The following is a 15703-nucleotide window of genomic DNA, read 5'->3' as shown; positions in this document are numbered from 1 at the left end:
GCGACAATTTGCAGTCTCACAGACACCAAGGCCCCACTCTCAACCGACAGATGTATGAACCATGCCCCACCCCTAAACATACACACACACAAATACACATTTAAAGGTGAGAGAGAAAATGTAGTTTGATGTTTGTGGGGTTTTTTTGGTTTTTATATTTTTTTTACTGTCTTGTTTTATTGTTTTTTTGTTTGTTTTGTTTTTGTTTCTTGTATCCCATTCTCAATACCTCTCTGTCTTTTCTTTGTAGTCTATATGAGATTTTTTTCTTCCAATTATTGGAAATATTTTCACATGCTCTGTGTGTATTTTTTTTTGGGGGGGGGGGTTAAAAAAATTGGGAGGGGGGGTGGAAATGAACTGGCTGTCCCTATTTGTTGGAAAAATAAACAGCTACTATACATACATAGTCTAGGAAATGAATAACTGCTGTATGTATAGTTGCAAAACTTGAAAGCTGCTGTATGTATAGTTGAAAACTTGAACAGCTGCTGTATGTATAATTGCAAAACTTGAACAGCTGCTGTATGTATAGTTGCAAAACTTGAACAGCTGCTGTATGTATATTGCAAAACTTGAACAGCTGCTATACGTATAGTTGCAAAACTTGAACAGCTGCTGTATGTATAGTTGCAAACTTGAACAGCTGCTGTATGTATATTCGGGGTAAATGAACAGCTGCTGTACATATAGGTATGAAAATTGAACAGCTGCTGTATGCTGTGAAGTGAATGAAATTGGCTTATAATTGAACGGCTACTGGTTACAGCTATAAGTATGTTCTTGGGCACCAATGATAATTAAATCAAATAAATACATAAACATACAACTGATTTTGACTGAGTATTTTGACTGAGTAAAAACCATTGACAGACTGCGAATATAACCATGCACAGGATATCAGATTGTTTTCATCCTGGTGTTTTTATCCTGGAAAGCCTGAGAACCAAATCATTTATGTTTTAATGATAAATGTCAGGATGATTAAAAATATATATATAAATTTTTAAAAAGTATTACAGATCCTAGGTACCAGTGAAGCTTGAAATTTATTTTATGGAAATGAAAACCACTGTATTGTGTCACTTTTTTGTTATTATTGTTATGTTTATAGATAGATAGCATTGCTTAATTAGAACAATTACTGCATCTAAAAGCATGAGGGATGGATACGCGTATCTCTCACACACATGTATGAAGGGTAAAATTCACAGGGCTGTGAATCTGAATCTGAAAATTGTTGCTGTACATGTAAAACTGTGACACTTTTTCTTCTATGACCATGGTTTTTATCATGACTGTTGAGTTTCCCCTTGTCACATATATCCATATCTATATTCTGCACCTCATTGTTGACCCCTTTTTTTTCTTTTTTCTTTTCACTTTAATATAATTATTGTTAAAGCCTGAACCGGACTATAAATGGCGGGCGATTTGAATCAAGCCGGTTTCTCACCAGAGTCTGACACTGTGACGTCGGTGAAGGTTTATTCAAAATAAAAGCCTAATAAAGCTACGGTTTGGCTTCATTTATGGCAGAGAGCGAGATTTGCCTAGCAGCTTCCAATCTAGACCTGAATTGACTTTGGAAAGTACAAAATGTGTCAGCTACACGTAATACAAAATTTGAATGCAGAGAAAAGGAGCGCAACCGAAACCTTGCTCTCGGGAGTTAAGACTTTAAGGAGAAATGGGAGCGGGGTCTGAAGATTTTTGACTCACTTGTGTAAACAAAGTGAGTCTATGTTTTAACCCGGTGTTCGGTTGTCTGTGTGTGTGTATATGTATGTGTCAGTGGTAAACTTTTACATTGACATTTTCTCTGCAAATACTTTGTCAGTTGACACCAAACTAGGCATAAAAATAGGAAAAATTCAGTTCTTTCCAGTCATCTTGTTTAAAACAATATTGCACCTCTGGGATGGGCACAAAAAAATTAAAAAAGAAGCCTAATTATATGCAAACTGCATTTACTGTTATATTTATATTTGTTGTATTCTCTAAACTTGGCACTTTGATCTCATATTCTGACCCAACAACAAGAGCAGTCATTATTATCATTTTTTGTTCAAACGGGAACTTCTTTTGCTAAGCATGGAATTTTTTTTAATTTTGCAAACATTTTGGTGCAGATAGTAAAAAAGGGAAATTACTCTGTAATTAATGCAAGGGGACTTAATTTATCACAAGTGAGTCTTGAAGGCCTTGCCTCTCTTGTTTGTTGTTGTTTTTGCACAGACGAGCAATGCACACTCACAGCATACACACAGAAGTTGAAGAAGAACATTGGTCAGTAACATGGTGTGTGGAATGGGAGTGTTTTTGAGAGACTTTGTAAAGTGAACTTTGGGAATCAGTGTGACAGACTGGGGAGAGAGGCTGTTTGTTCCACACCACTGGGTCAAGACAGGAGAAGGAGCACTCATAGTTTTGTTTCTGTGAGGAATTTGTCAGTACTATGCAAACATCAAATACTGCTGTGATTTACTGATCGGTGCGCTATCCGGTCTCTGTATTGTCCACTGCTTTACTGGGTTCTGTGTGTGCATGTACGTGTGTGTCTTCAGTTTAACGTCTTTCCACTTGAAGTGATATTAGTACGTGTGTGTGTGTGTGTGTGTGCGCGTGTGTGTGTGCATGTGTGTGTGTGTGCGTGTGTGTGTGCATGTGTGTGTGTGTCCGTGCGTGTGTGTGTGCACGTGTACGTGTGTGTGTGTGTGCGTGCGTGCGTGTTCGTGTGTGTGCGCGTGTACGTGTGTGTGTGTGTGCGCGCGTGCGTGTGTGTGCGCGTGCGTGTGTGTGTGTGTGTGTGTGTGTGTGAGTGCGTGTGTGTGTGTGCGTGTGTGTGTGCATGTACGTGTGAAACACTGATTTAATTACACATACTTAACTGTGACCCACTAGCGCAGACTCTGGCAGGGGTCTGATTCCTGTCCTGTGCAAACTACTACCCGCCTATGCGGAGAAAATGAAAGTAGCTACGGCCGATAACCTCCCAAAGTAGGTTACCTCCCCTGTGCATCCCTGACTAGCGCCCTCTTTTTCCGGCAGCCATCTTTTGATTATGATAATGTTATCAATGATTTTTTTAAAATATATATTGGTAATCTTCCTAGGTCTTGGGGGAGGGGGGGGGGTTACATTACAGGTTTGTCAGCGTCTTTGTCTGCATGCATTTGTTTTTCTTTTCAAACTCTGTGCGAGCATAGTGTATATGCATGCATGGGAGTGTGTATGTAACTCTGCATACTGCATGTACTTACCTGTGTGTGTGTGTGTGCGCGTGCACTACACATGTGCCAGCAGATGGTGAACCACTGGCTGGAGCATCAGCTGTCCATGTCCAAGTTACAGAAGCTGCTGGAGCCTCACCTGTCACACCTGGCCCCTCACCTGGCCACCTTACTCTTCAGGTAAATCATCCCCGTTATCGTCACTCATCACTGTGTCTTCAGGTGTAGACAGGTGCTGTAGTGAGGTGTACTGTTTCCCAGTTCAGGTGTAGACAGGTGCTGTAGTGAGGTGTACTGTTTCCCAGTTCAGGTGTAGACAGGTGCTGTAGTGAGGTGTACTGTTTCCTAGTTCAGGTGTAGACAGGTGCTGTAGTGAGGTGTACTGTTTCCTAGTTCAGGTGTAGACAGGTGCTGTAGTGAGGTGTACTGTTTCCCAGTTCAGGTGTAGACAGGTGCTGTAGTGAGGTGTACTGTTTCCCAGTTCAGGCGTAGACAGGCGCTGTAGTGAGGTGTACTGTTTCCTAGTTCAGGTGTAGACAGGTGCTGTAGTGAGGTGTACTGTTTCCTAGTTCAGGTGTAGACAGTGAGGTGTACTGTTTCCCAGTTCAGGTGTAGACAGGCGCTGTAGTGAGGTGTACTGTTTCCTAGTTCAGGTGTAGACAGGTGCTGTAGTGAGGTGTGTTGTGCCTGTGTGTCCCAGGTGTCAGACCCCAGCCACACGGTCCGGCCCAGGGGGAGAGTTTTACTGCCAGCACTTCGACTCCTCCTTCTGTCTGAGGGTGGTGAGCGCCGTGCTGACGGACAACACCCCCCCCTCCCAGCAGTTCCTGACCACCTGGTTACCTGAGCACGCCCACACACATGCAGGTGGGACAGGTGTGGGTGGAGAGATTTTTGTGTGTGTTCAGCGTGTTTGTCACATCGGTTATTTGTGGCTTGATGGACTGGTTCGTTTAGTTTGTGTGTGTGTGTTTGGCATGGTTTGTTTTTTTTATGCGAACAGCTGATGTAGGAACAGATGTGACCAGGTGAACAGACGATGTAGGGACAGATGTGACCAGGTGAACAGACGATGTAGGGACAGATGTGACCAGGTGAACAGACAATGTAGGGACAGATGTGACCAGGTGAACAGACAATGTAGGGACAGATGTGACCAGGTGAACAGACGATGTAGGGACAGATGTGAACAGGTGAACAGCTGATGTAGGGACAGATGTGACCAGGTGAACAGCTGATGTAGGGACAGATGTGACCAGGTGAACAGACAATGTAGGGACAGATGTGACCAGGTGAACAGCTGATGTAGGGACAGATGTGACCAGGTGAACAGACAATGTAGGGACAGATGTGACCAGGTGAACAGCTGATGTAGGGACAGATGTGACCAGGTGAACAGCTGATGTAGGGACAGATGTGTCCCGGTGAACAGCTGATGTAGAAACTGATGTGGTGGTGGTGGTGTGTCCATCGAGATCGATGATGACCATCGTTGTCATCCAGATGGGGGATGGGGGGAGGGTGGTGGTGGGGTGGGGGGAAGGATGCTCATGAATCTATCTGTGAGTGCGCAGATGGCTGAATAGTCCAATCTGCGCACGAAATGTTCGCTGACAGTTGGGGCAGACAAAGACAGGCATGTCATTGTCAGGGAGCTTGTTTGCCCGTGACTTTCTGGCCTGCCTCTTCTCAACAGCTGCAGCAGTCCTGTTGGCCTCGCACAACCTGGCGCCTTTGTGCACAGCAGCGCGCCATTTGTCACAGTCCACTGCAGATTCCTCCCAGGAGTCAGGGTTGATATCAAACGCTTTCAGAGAGACTTTCAGAGTATCTCTGAAGCGCTTCTTCTGACCTCCGTGTGATCTCTTCCCTTGTTGCAGCTCGCCATAGAAGAGCCTTTTGGGCAGCCGATGGTCTGGCATGCGCGCCACGTGTCCAGCCCAGCGAAGCTGGGACTGCATCAGGATGGTGAAGATGCTGGGAAGGGTGGCTTTTGCGAGCACCTCTGTGTCTGGTGTCTTGTCTTGCCACTTGATGTTCAGTAGCTTCCTTAGGCATGTTGTGTGGAAGTGGTTCAGCTTCTTGGCATGTCGTTGGTACACTGTTCAAGTTTCGCAGGCGTACAGTAGTGTGGGGAGAACTACTGCTCTGTAGACCTTTAGCTTGGTCTCAAGACTAATGCCTCTTCTGTTCCAGACATTTGCACTGAGTCTACCAAAAGTTGCGCTTGCTCTTGCAATCCTGACGTTCACTTCATCGTCGATGGTCGCATTTCGTGACAGTGTGCTGCCAAGGTATGTGAACCGCTCCACCGCACTGAGTCTCTGACCGTTGACTGTGATGTTGGGCTCAACGTAGGGTTTCCCTGGGGCTGGCTGATGGAGAACTTCAGTTTTCCTCGTGCTGATGGTAAGGCCGAAGTTCCTGCTGGCAGTGGCAAACTTGTCGACGCTGAGTTGCATGTCAGCTTCAGATCCAGCGTTGAGGGCACAATCATCAGCAAACAAAAAGTCTCTGATGATGTCTGTCATGACCTTCGTTTTTGCTTGAAGCCTTCTGAGGTTAAACAGCTTGCCATCTGTTCGGTACTTTAGGCCGATTCCAACATCACCATCTCTGAAGGCATCAGTAAGCATTGCAGAGAACATGAGGCTGAACAGCGTTGGAGCCAGGACGCAGCCTTGCTTGACACCATTTGTGACAGCAAAAGGAGTTGATGTTTCACCATTGTCCTGGACTCGAGCCTGCATGCCTTCATGGAATTGGCTGACCAAGGAAATAAATTTCCGAGGGCATCCGTACTTGGCCATGATCTTCCACAGTCCCTCTCTACTCACGGTGTCGAAGGCCTTAGTGAGGTCGACATAGGTGGAGAACAGATCAGCATTTTGCTCCTGACATTTCTCTTGCAGCTGCCTTGCAGCAAACACCATGTCAGTGGTTCCGCGCTCTTTCCGGAATCCACATTGGCTCTCAGGCAAATGACCTTGGTCAAGGTGTGCTGTGAGGCGGTTAAGTAGGATCCTGGCAAGTATCTTGCCTGCGATGGAGAGCAAGGAAATGCCCCGATGGTTATCACAGGCTTGCCGGTTCCCCTTTCGCTTGTACAAGTGAATGATAGATGCATCTTTGAAATCCTGGGGGATCGTCTCTTCTTTCCACATGAGTGAGTACAGCTGATGAAGCTTCTCAGTCAGCACAGTGCCTCCATCCTTGTAGACCTCTGCTGGTATGGAGTCTGAGCCAGGTGCTTTGCCACTGGATAGCAGACGGATTGCTTTCTGGGTCTCAAGAAGTGTTGGCGGATCGTCCAGTGCTTCGTTGGTGGGGACTTGTGGGAGACGGTCTATGGCTTCATCATTTATGGAGGAAGGGCGATTTAAGACACTGTTGAAGTGCTCAGCCCATCGTTCGAGAATGTTCTCCTTCTCGGTGATCAAGGTATTCCCATCTGCACTGAGGAGGGGGGATGATCCTGAGGATGTGGGACCATAGACTTCTTTTAAGGCATCATAGAACCTCTTCATATCGTGCCTGTCAGCATATCCCTGGATCTCATCAGCTTTGTCACTCAGCCACTTATCCTGCATCTGGCGTAACTTTTGCTGAACAGTCCTGCGGATGGCATTGTATGCATCTTTTTTTGATGTGGACTTTGGGTTGCTCAGGTGGGCTTGATGCAGACGGCGTTTCTCATCCAGAAGCTGCTTGATTTCATCACAGTTTTCATCAAACCAGTCTTTGTGCTTTCTGGTCATGGGTCCAAGGGTCTCTGAAGCTGTACTATAGATCAGCTCACGCAGGGTCCTCCAGTCAGACTCCACATTCTGGTTGTCCAGAGAGGCGGATTCCAGACGATCTTCCAGCAGCTCCACAAAGGACTGTTTGATGGTGATGCTTTTCAGCTTAGCGATGTTGAGCCGTTTTGGAGCCTTCTGGCCTTGGGGGCGTCTCTTGGGTTGGATTCGAATATTCAGCTTCGAGACTACAAGGCGATGGTCTGTCCAACACTCGGCGCCGCACATGGTCTTTGTTACACGTACATCTTGCCTATCCCTTTTCCTGACGATGACATAATCGATGAGATGCCAATGCTTTGAGCGAGGGTGCATCCATGACGTCCTGTTACGGGTAGGGAGGCAGAAAACTGTGTTGGTTATCAGCAGTTCGTGCTCTGCACAGGTCTGAAGCAAAAGCAATCCATTTGGGTTGCAGTGGCCCACACCGTGCTTTCCAATCACTCCATCCCAGGAGATGTAGTCAGAGCCAACTCTAGCATTGAAGTCCCCAAGAATGATGAGCTTGTCTGCTTTAGGGATGGCAGCAATGACAGAGTGAAGGTCCTCGTAGAACTTCGCCTTCACTTCATCCGGGTTGGTCATGGTTGGGGCGTAGGCACTGACAATGGTGAGGTGCTTCTGGCCAGATGCCAGTGGGAGTTTCATGGTCATAAGCCTATCGTTGACTCCCTTTGGGATTCCAGCTAGCTTGCTGACAAGTGCTGTTTTTACTGCAAAACCAACGCCAGCCTCACGTCGCTCTTTGCTTCCTCGTCCACTCCAGAAGAAGGTGTAACCAGGTCCCCGTTCACAGAGCTCGCCTTCGCCTGCAAGCCGAGTCTCACTCAAGGCTGCGATGTCGATGTTGTATCTGGCGAGTTCGGATGCAACTAGTGCTGTTCTCCTTTGGGGTCTGTCCGCGTTATCTCTGTCCAGGAGAGTCCTTATGTTCCAAGCACCAATGGTGAGAGGAACGATCCTTGTTTTTTTCTTTTCTTTCTCTTTGTTTCGACCGCTGATGTAGGGTCCCCGCCAGCCGCGGTATGCTGGCCAGGGTGATATGGAGCAGGCAATTTTTAGGGCACCTTTTCTAGCCCCTTCCTCATGCCAGGGAGGTGAGCAGTGCATTCCTAAAGAGGGCTGCTCAGACGCTCAGACGGCTGCCGAGCTCCATCGCTGCTCCTGTCGACGAAGAACGACCCTATGGCCTGAGCCGCCTGCGTGCAGGTCTGCGGCTGCGACTGCCAGTGTACCCACACCTGTCGTTTCGTCGCTCGCCTGTCGCCACAGGACTTGGGGGTGATGAAATGATGAAGGATGAAAGGTCATTTTGGATGACTGATGACTTGCGCGATGAGTTTGTTTAAAGTGAAGAGGAGTTGCGCAACGTCGACCTCACTCTCTCGTCCGGGTCCACCAATTTCCAGTGGCAAGACTAAGTCGAGACGACTGGAGGATGAGCACGGATGCAGTGGATGACCAAGATATCCTTTCGGTGTCTCATCTTGCTCTCTGCACTCCACAGTGTGTTGCTGTAACCGCCTTCCTCTCCGTTGAACCGATAGGTTTCTTCCGCAGATTCTGCCGGATCCAGACTTCGCATACATGGGTAGACACACCCCGGGGGCCAACTGCGTGTGGCATGCACACAGCACAGTGGAGCTAGATGGCCGTCGGTGGCTCTCCTGAGCCGACGCCCTTTTATGGATCTCCATAAGGGTGTCTAGCCACCCGCCTCACCAGTCCCAGAAGGGAGCGGTGGAAGTGCCGGTTTAGTCGTCGGCAACCCGACCCTGAACAGGTTGTACTGGATTACAGGTTACCAGTAGCAGATCTAATGACCTGACCTGACACTAAGAAACTGATGTGTACAGGTGGTGAAGGAACAGATGAAAACAGATGATGAAGGAACATGTGTTACCATGTGAACAGATTATGAACAGAATGATGTAGGAAGAGATGTAAACAGATTATATAGGAACAGATGATGTAGGGACAGATGTGAACAGATGTATTGACAGATGTGAACAGATTATATAGGAACAGATGTGAACAGATGATGTAGGGATAGATGTGACCAGGTGTACAGACGATGCAGGACTAGATGAGACAAGGTGAACAGATGATATAGGGACAGATGTGACCAGATGAACTGACAATCTAGGAACAGATGTGACCAGATGTACAGATAATGTAGGACTAGATGTGACCAGGTGAACAGATGATATCGGACAGATGTGACCAGATGAACTGACGATCTAGGAACAGTTGTGACCAGGTGTACAGATAATGTAGGACTAGATGTGACCAGGTGAACAGACGATGTTGGGACAGATGAGACAAGGTTAACAATGTAGGGACAGATGAGACAAGGTTAACAGACGATGTAGGGACAGATGTGACCAGGTGAACAGACAATGTAGGCACAGATGAGACAAGGTTAACAATGTAGGGACAGATGTGACCAGGTGAACAGACGATGTAGGGACAGATGTGACCAGGTGAACAGACGATGTTGGGACAGATGTGACCAGGTGAACAGACGATGTTGGGACAGATGTGACCAGGTGAACAGACGATGTTGGGACAGATGTGACCAGGTGAACAGACGATGTTGGGACAGATGAGACATGGTTAACATACAATGTAGGGACAGATGTGACCAGGTGAACAGACAATGTAGGGACAGATGTGACCAGGTGAACAGACGATGTAGGGACAGATGTGACCAGGTGAACAGACGATGTTGGGACAGATGTGACCAGGTGAACAGACGATGTAGGGACAGATGTGACCAGGTGAACAGACGATGTTGGGACAGATGTGACCAGGTGAACAGACAATGTAGGGACAGATGTGACCAGGTGAACAGATGGTGTATGGACAGATGTGACCAGGTGAACAGATGATGTAGGGACAGATGTGACCAGGTGAACAGACAATGTAGGGACAGATGAGACATGGTTAACATACAATGTAGGGACAGATGTGACCAGGTGAACAGACGATGTAGGGACAGATGTGACCAGGTGAACAGACAATGTAGGGACAGATGTGACCAGGTGAACAGACGATGTAGGGACAGATGTGACCAGGTGAACAGACGATGTAGGGACAGATGTGACCAGGTGAACAATGTAGGGACAGATGTGACTAGGTGAACAGACGATGTAGGACTAGATGAGGCAAGGTGAACAGATTATATAGGGACAGATGTGACCAGATGAACTGACAATCTAGGAACAGATGTAACCAGGTGTACAGATAATGTAAGACTAGATGTGACCAGGTGAACAGACAATGTTGGGACAGATGTGACCAGGTGAACAGACGATGTAGGGACAGATGTGACCAGGTGAACAGACAATGTAGGGACAGATGTGACCAGGTGAACAGACGATGTAGGGACAGATGTGACCAGGTGAACAGATGATATTGGGACAGATGTGACCAGGTGAACAATGTAGGGACAGATGTGACCAGGTGAACAGACGATGTAGGGACAGATGTGACCAGGTGGACAGACGATGTAGGGACAGATGTGACCAGGTGAACAGACGATGTAGGGACAGATGTGACCAGGTGAACAGACGTTGTAGGGACAGATGTGACCAGGTATGGGGAAAAAAATCTGAAATGTACTGAAAATGAACTGAGTCGGTCGACTACTGCAGTTCTAGTTTTTGCGCTCCCCCTGTCTGGAATTCACTTCCTGTCGGTCTTAGGACCCAGCCGACGCTCCCTGTGTTGAAATTCCCGCTAAAAACTCATCTGTTCTATGAGGCGTTTTTGTCATTCACTTCTACCGTATTAATTTGAGCGGCTTTCTGCTCATGGGTGCGTGAGTGTATGGCTGAGTGTGGTTATTCATTTTTGGGTGTGGCTGTGTGTGAATTGGCAATTGCCAGTGCACTTAGTCCAGATTCACTTAGAGAAACGTGCTTTACAAACGCTATTCGTTGCTGTTATTGTTAGTGGCTACTGCTGTTGTGTCATGCTGGTCTCCGCACCGCTGGGACCAGATTTTCGGATAACACAATCCTCATCAGTGTGGTGTGTGTGTGTGTTCCCCCCAGGTGAGGGAGGGACCAGGTGCTTGGATAACACCATCCTCATCAGTGTGGTGTGTGTGTGTGTTCCCCCCAGGTGAGGGAGGGGCCAGCAGGGGTGAGGTGAAGAAGACAGCTGTCCTCCAGCCGAGGTCCCACCTGATCCCCTACCAGAGGGTGTGGCAGGACATCGTGCGCAGCGTGTCCAAGTCCTCCCCCTCCACCATCCCCCTCACCCGCAGCCAGCTGGACCACCTCCATGTCCACACCACAGGTCTGTTGGGTGAGGGGGAGGGGGGGGGGGTGTTTGTGTGGGTGGCTGGGGGGAGTGGGTGTGTTGTCTGTGTGGGGGTGGGTGGGAGGAGTGGGGGTGTTGTCTGTGTGGGGTGGGTGTTGTCTGTGTGGGGGTGGCTGGGGGGAGTGGGGGTGTTGTCTGTGTGGGGGTGGGTGGGAGGAGTGGGGGTGTTGTCTGTGTGGGGGTGGGTGGGAGGAGTGGGGGTGTTGTCTGTGTGGGGGTGGGTGGGAGGAGTGGGGGTGTTGTCTGTGTGGGGTGGGTGTTGTCTGTGTGGGGGTGGGTGGGAGGAGTGGGGGTGTTGTCTGTGGGGGGTGGGTGTTGTCTGTGTGGGGGTGGGTGGGAGGAGTGGGGGTGTTGTCTGTGGGGGGTGGGTGTTGTCTGTGTGGGGGTGGGTGGGAGGAGTGGGGGTGTTGTCTGTGGGGGGTGGGTGTTGTGTGTGTGGGGGTGGGTGGGAGGAGTGGGGGTGTTGTCTGTGTGGGGGTGGCTGGGGGGAGTGGGGGTGTTGTCTGGGGGAGGGGGAGTGGGTGTGTTGTCTGTGTGTGGGGGAGGGGGAGTGGGTGTGTTGTCTGTGTGGGGGAGGGGGAGTGGGTGTGTTGTCTGTGTGTGTGGGGGGTGAGTGGGTGTGTTGTCGGGGTGGGGGGGGGAGTGGGTGTGTTGTGTGTGTGGGTGGGGGCGTGGATGTGTGTCCGTCTCTTGTGTGTGTGTGTGTCAATCTGTGCATGTCTGTGTTGTCTGCTTGTGTTTGCGTGCGTGTCTGTGTGTGTGTGTGTGTGAGTCTGTGTCTGTCTGTGTTGTATGCTTGTGTTTGTGTGTGTATGTGTGTGTATTATCTGTGTATGTTTGTGTTGTGTGTTTGTTTTTTGTGCGCGCGCGCGTGTGTGTGTGTCTAGGTTTTCTGCTTGTGTTGTTGTTGTGTTTTTGTGTGTGTGATTGTGTGTGTGTGTGTGTGTGTGTTTCAGTCTGTGTGTGTGTCAGTGTGTGTGTGTCAGTGTATACCTGTCTTTGTTGTCTGCTTCTGTTTGTTTTTGTGTCCCTGTATGAGTGTGTATCTTTATGTGTGTATCTACCTGTGAGTACGTGTGTATGTGTGTGTGTCTGTGTTGTCTGCTTGTGTGTGTGTGTGTGTGATGTCTGTGTGTTTGTGTGTATCGACCTGTGTGTTCTCTGTATGTGTGTGTCAGTGTGGGAGGTTGGGGCGAGGAGGTCTGTCTGTGTTGTCTGCTTGTGTGTGTGCATGTGTGTGTGCATGTGTGTGAGTGTGTTTTTTGGTTATGTTTGTGTGTGCATGTGTGTGTCTTGTCTGCTTGTGTTTGTTTTTGCGTGTGTGTGTGTTGTCTGTGTGTGTGTGTCTTTGTTGTCTGCTTGTGTGTGTGTGTGTGATTGTGTGCGAGTCTGTGTGTGTTTGCTTATGATTGTGTGTGCATGTACGTGTGTGTTGTCTGTGTATATCTGTGTTGTCTGTTTGTGTTTGTTTGTGTGTGTGTGTGTGCTGTCTCTGTGTGTGTGTGTGTGTGTGTGTGTGTGTTGTCTCCTTGTGTTTGTTTTTGTTTGTGTGAATCTCTTTGTGTGTCTGTCTGTCTGTGTTGTCCGCTTGTATGTGTTGTGTGTGTGTGTGTGTGTGTGTGTGTGTGCATGTCTGTGTGTGAGTGTCTCCACAAGACGCTGTACTGTTCAGCATCATCCTGAAGGATGGCCACACTTTGTAGTCCCCAAGGCAAAACATCATCACCAGAGAGATGGGATGTTTGCTGATATAATTTACACTACAAACCAAGTTTTGCTGCTGTCGTGCATGCTGAAGGGCATTCTGGGCACATCATATCATCATCACAAAGTTAGAAGTTAGAAAAAAACTTTCCGTAACTTTGTGAAGTTATTGGTCCTTGCTGTCTATCGATATAACTAGACATGAAAGAAGTATGCTTTTTATAAAACAAACACGAAAAGTGATTTAAATTTTTTTTTTTTTTATACATATTTATATACACTGTCAGGAGTACTGTTGAATCAATTTGTTAAGTTGCTGTTTTGGATTTTCCAACTGATAATGATATTTAGGAAATAATGATGTAAGAGTGAAGAGGGATAGCCAGTTATACTGGTGAATGAATTATCCTTGGTTTTGTAAAGTTTATTATAACTTACATCAATCAAAACAGGGGCTATGCCCAGTTACACCAATCCTAAATTATCCTAGGTTTTGTAAAGATTATCGTAACTTAGGTCAGTCCAGAAAGAGGTACCTCCTTTAATGATAGAGTAAACCACCGATTTGTACAGAGAAAGGGACAAACAAAGAACATTCATGGGCACCCTGTCTTGACTGAGCACAGAACTTAGGAAAAGATGTACAGCGTTTTTGCAGCAGTTTATTAGTGAAATGGCTCACACACACACACACACACACACACACACACACATGTGGAGTGATGGCCTAGAGGTAACGCAGTCCGCCTAGGAAGCGGGAGAATCTGAGCGCACTGGTTCAAATCACGGCTCAGCCACGGATATTTTCTCCCCCTCCACTAGACCTTGAGTGGTGGTCTGGACGCTAGTCATTCAGATGAGACGATAAACCGAGGTCCTGTGTGCAGCATGCACTTAGCGCACGTAAAAGAACCCACGGCAATCAAAGGGTTGTTCTTGGCAAAATTCTGTAGAAAAATCCGCTTCGATAGGAAAAATAAATAAAACTGCACGCAGGAAAAAATACAGACAAAAAAAAAGGGGTGGCGCTATAGTGTAGTGATGCGCTCTCCCTGGGGAGAGCAGCCCGAATTTCACACAGAGAAATCTGTTGTGATAAAACAAAATAGAAAATAATAATGATGTGTGTGATGGTGTTGGCATACAGAAGCCCAGGAGGAGGGTGATGACAGTGACGGGGGGGAGCCAGGGACGGTGGTCCTCTTCACCTGTGGCCACCACTTCACCCAGGTGGCCTTCACCCAGGTTGTCTTGGCAACGTCCTTGCAGCAACTGGGGTCAGGGTCAGGGTCAGGGTCATTGTCCCTGGTCGGGGGGAGCTGTAAGCTTCCGGCCACGGCCTCTCTCCTTCAGCAGTACTACAGTCGATCAGGCCTGTTGCCTTTGGCGTGCCCCAAGTGTGTGCTGAACGTTTTGACGGCACTGTGATCCTTTGGGACTGCTCACATCGGTATTGAACTGTGTGCAAGAAGTGCGTATCATGAGGAGAGTTCGCTGAGTGTGTGTGTGTGTTATCTGCAGGCAGAGTGTGTGTGTGTGAAATGCAGAATAAAATGTGAAACCTGTGTGCATTATGTACAGGTCATGCTATTGAGTTTGCAGTATTAAAGTGCGCAAGGACTGTGTATCGTCGGGAGAAGTTGCAAATAAAATGAGCCGTGTGTGTGTTAAGAACAAGAATGTGCTATATGCAGGATGACATGTGAAACCTGTGTGTATTTTGTACACATTATTGCAGGATATTTATTGATGTATGGAAGATGTAATGAAGTTTGCAGAATATATATTGAAATGTGAGAGTGTGGAAGATGTGTTGATATTTGTACATAGTGTGTACTGTAAATGTTCAAGATGGTGCATATTATGTGTAGAATGTTTTAAAGAAGTTCTGTGTACATGTTCTGGTAACAGTGTGTCCAGTGGAGAAGAGGGGAGAGGTGTGCACTGAAATGTGGGGGAAAACTGCATGCAGAACTGTGATGAGAACTGTGTGTTAAAATGTGGGGGAACTGTGTACTGAAATTTGGAGAGGTGTGCACTGAAATGTGGGGGAAATATGTACTGAAATATGGAGAGGTGTGCACTGAAATGTTGGGAGAAATGTGTACTGAAATATGGAGAGGTGTGCACTGAAATGTTGGGAGAATTGTGTACTGAAATGTGGAGAGGTGTGCACTGAAATGTGGGGGAAATATGTACTGAAATATGGAGAGGTGTGCACTGAAATGTGGGGGAAATATGTACTGAAATACGGAGAGGTGTGCACTGAAATGTGGGGAGAATTGTGTACTGAAATGTGGAGAGGTGTGCACTGAAATGTGGGGGAAATGTGTACTGAAATGTGGAGAGGTGTGCACTGAAATGTTGGGAGAATTGTGTACTGAAATGTGGAGAGGTGTGCACTGAAATGTGGGGAGAAGTGTGTACTGAAATACGGAGAGGTGTGCACTGAAATGTTGGGAGAAATGTGTACTGAAATATGGAGAGGTGTGCATTGAAATGTTGGGAGAATTGTGTACTGAAATGTGGAGAGGTGTGCACTGAAATGAGGGGAGAAGTGTGTACTGAAATACGGAGAGGTGTGCACTGAAATGAGGGGAGAAATGTGTACTGAAATGTGGAGAGGTGTGCACTGAAATG

The 15703-nt window shown here is 47.5% G+C and overlaps 1 protein-coding gene across 6 annotated transcripts in view; it reads left to right on the top strand.

Annotated features, from left to right (window-relative positions):
• The window catches only part of LOC143299801 (uncharacterized), a 76587-nt gene extending 60884 nt beyond the window's left edge, over positions 1 to 15703 (top strand). For 4 of the 6 annotated variants that reach the window (XM_076613247.1, XM_076613245.1, XM_076613246.1 and 1 more), the window contains 4 exons: positions 3304 to 3413; positions 3934 to 4100; positions 11159 to 11335; positions 14211 to 15703. In XM_076613247.1, coding sequence (XP_076469362.1) covers positions 3304 to 3413; positions 3934 to 4100; positions 11159 to 11335; positions 14211 to 14491 — 735 coding nt within the window. In that variant the 3' untranslated portion in view covers positions 14492 to 15703. The remainder of the gene's footprint in view (positions 1 to 3303; positions 3414 to 3933; positions 4101 to 11158; positions 11336 to 14210) is intronic. The other 2 variants (XR_013057568.1, XM_076613244.1) reach the window with 2 other exon arrangements.

This window comes from Babylonia areolata, chromosome 25 (assembly GCF_041734735.1).
Source record: "Babylonia areolata isolate BAREFJ2019XMU chromosome 25, ASM4173473v1, whole genome shotgun sequence".
In the NCBI taxonomy this organism is placed as follows: Eukaryota; Metazoa; Mollusca; class Gastropoda; order Neogastropoda; family Buccinidae; genus Babylonia; species Babylonia areolata.
Note: the sequence above shows the minus strand (reverse complement) of the source record. Positions and strands in the feature narration are given on the sequence as shown.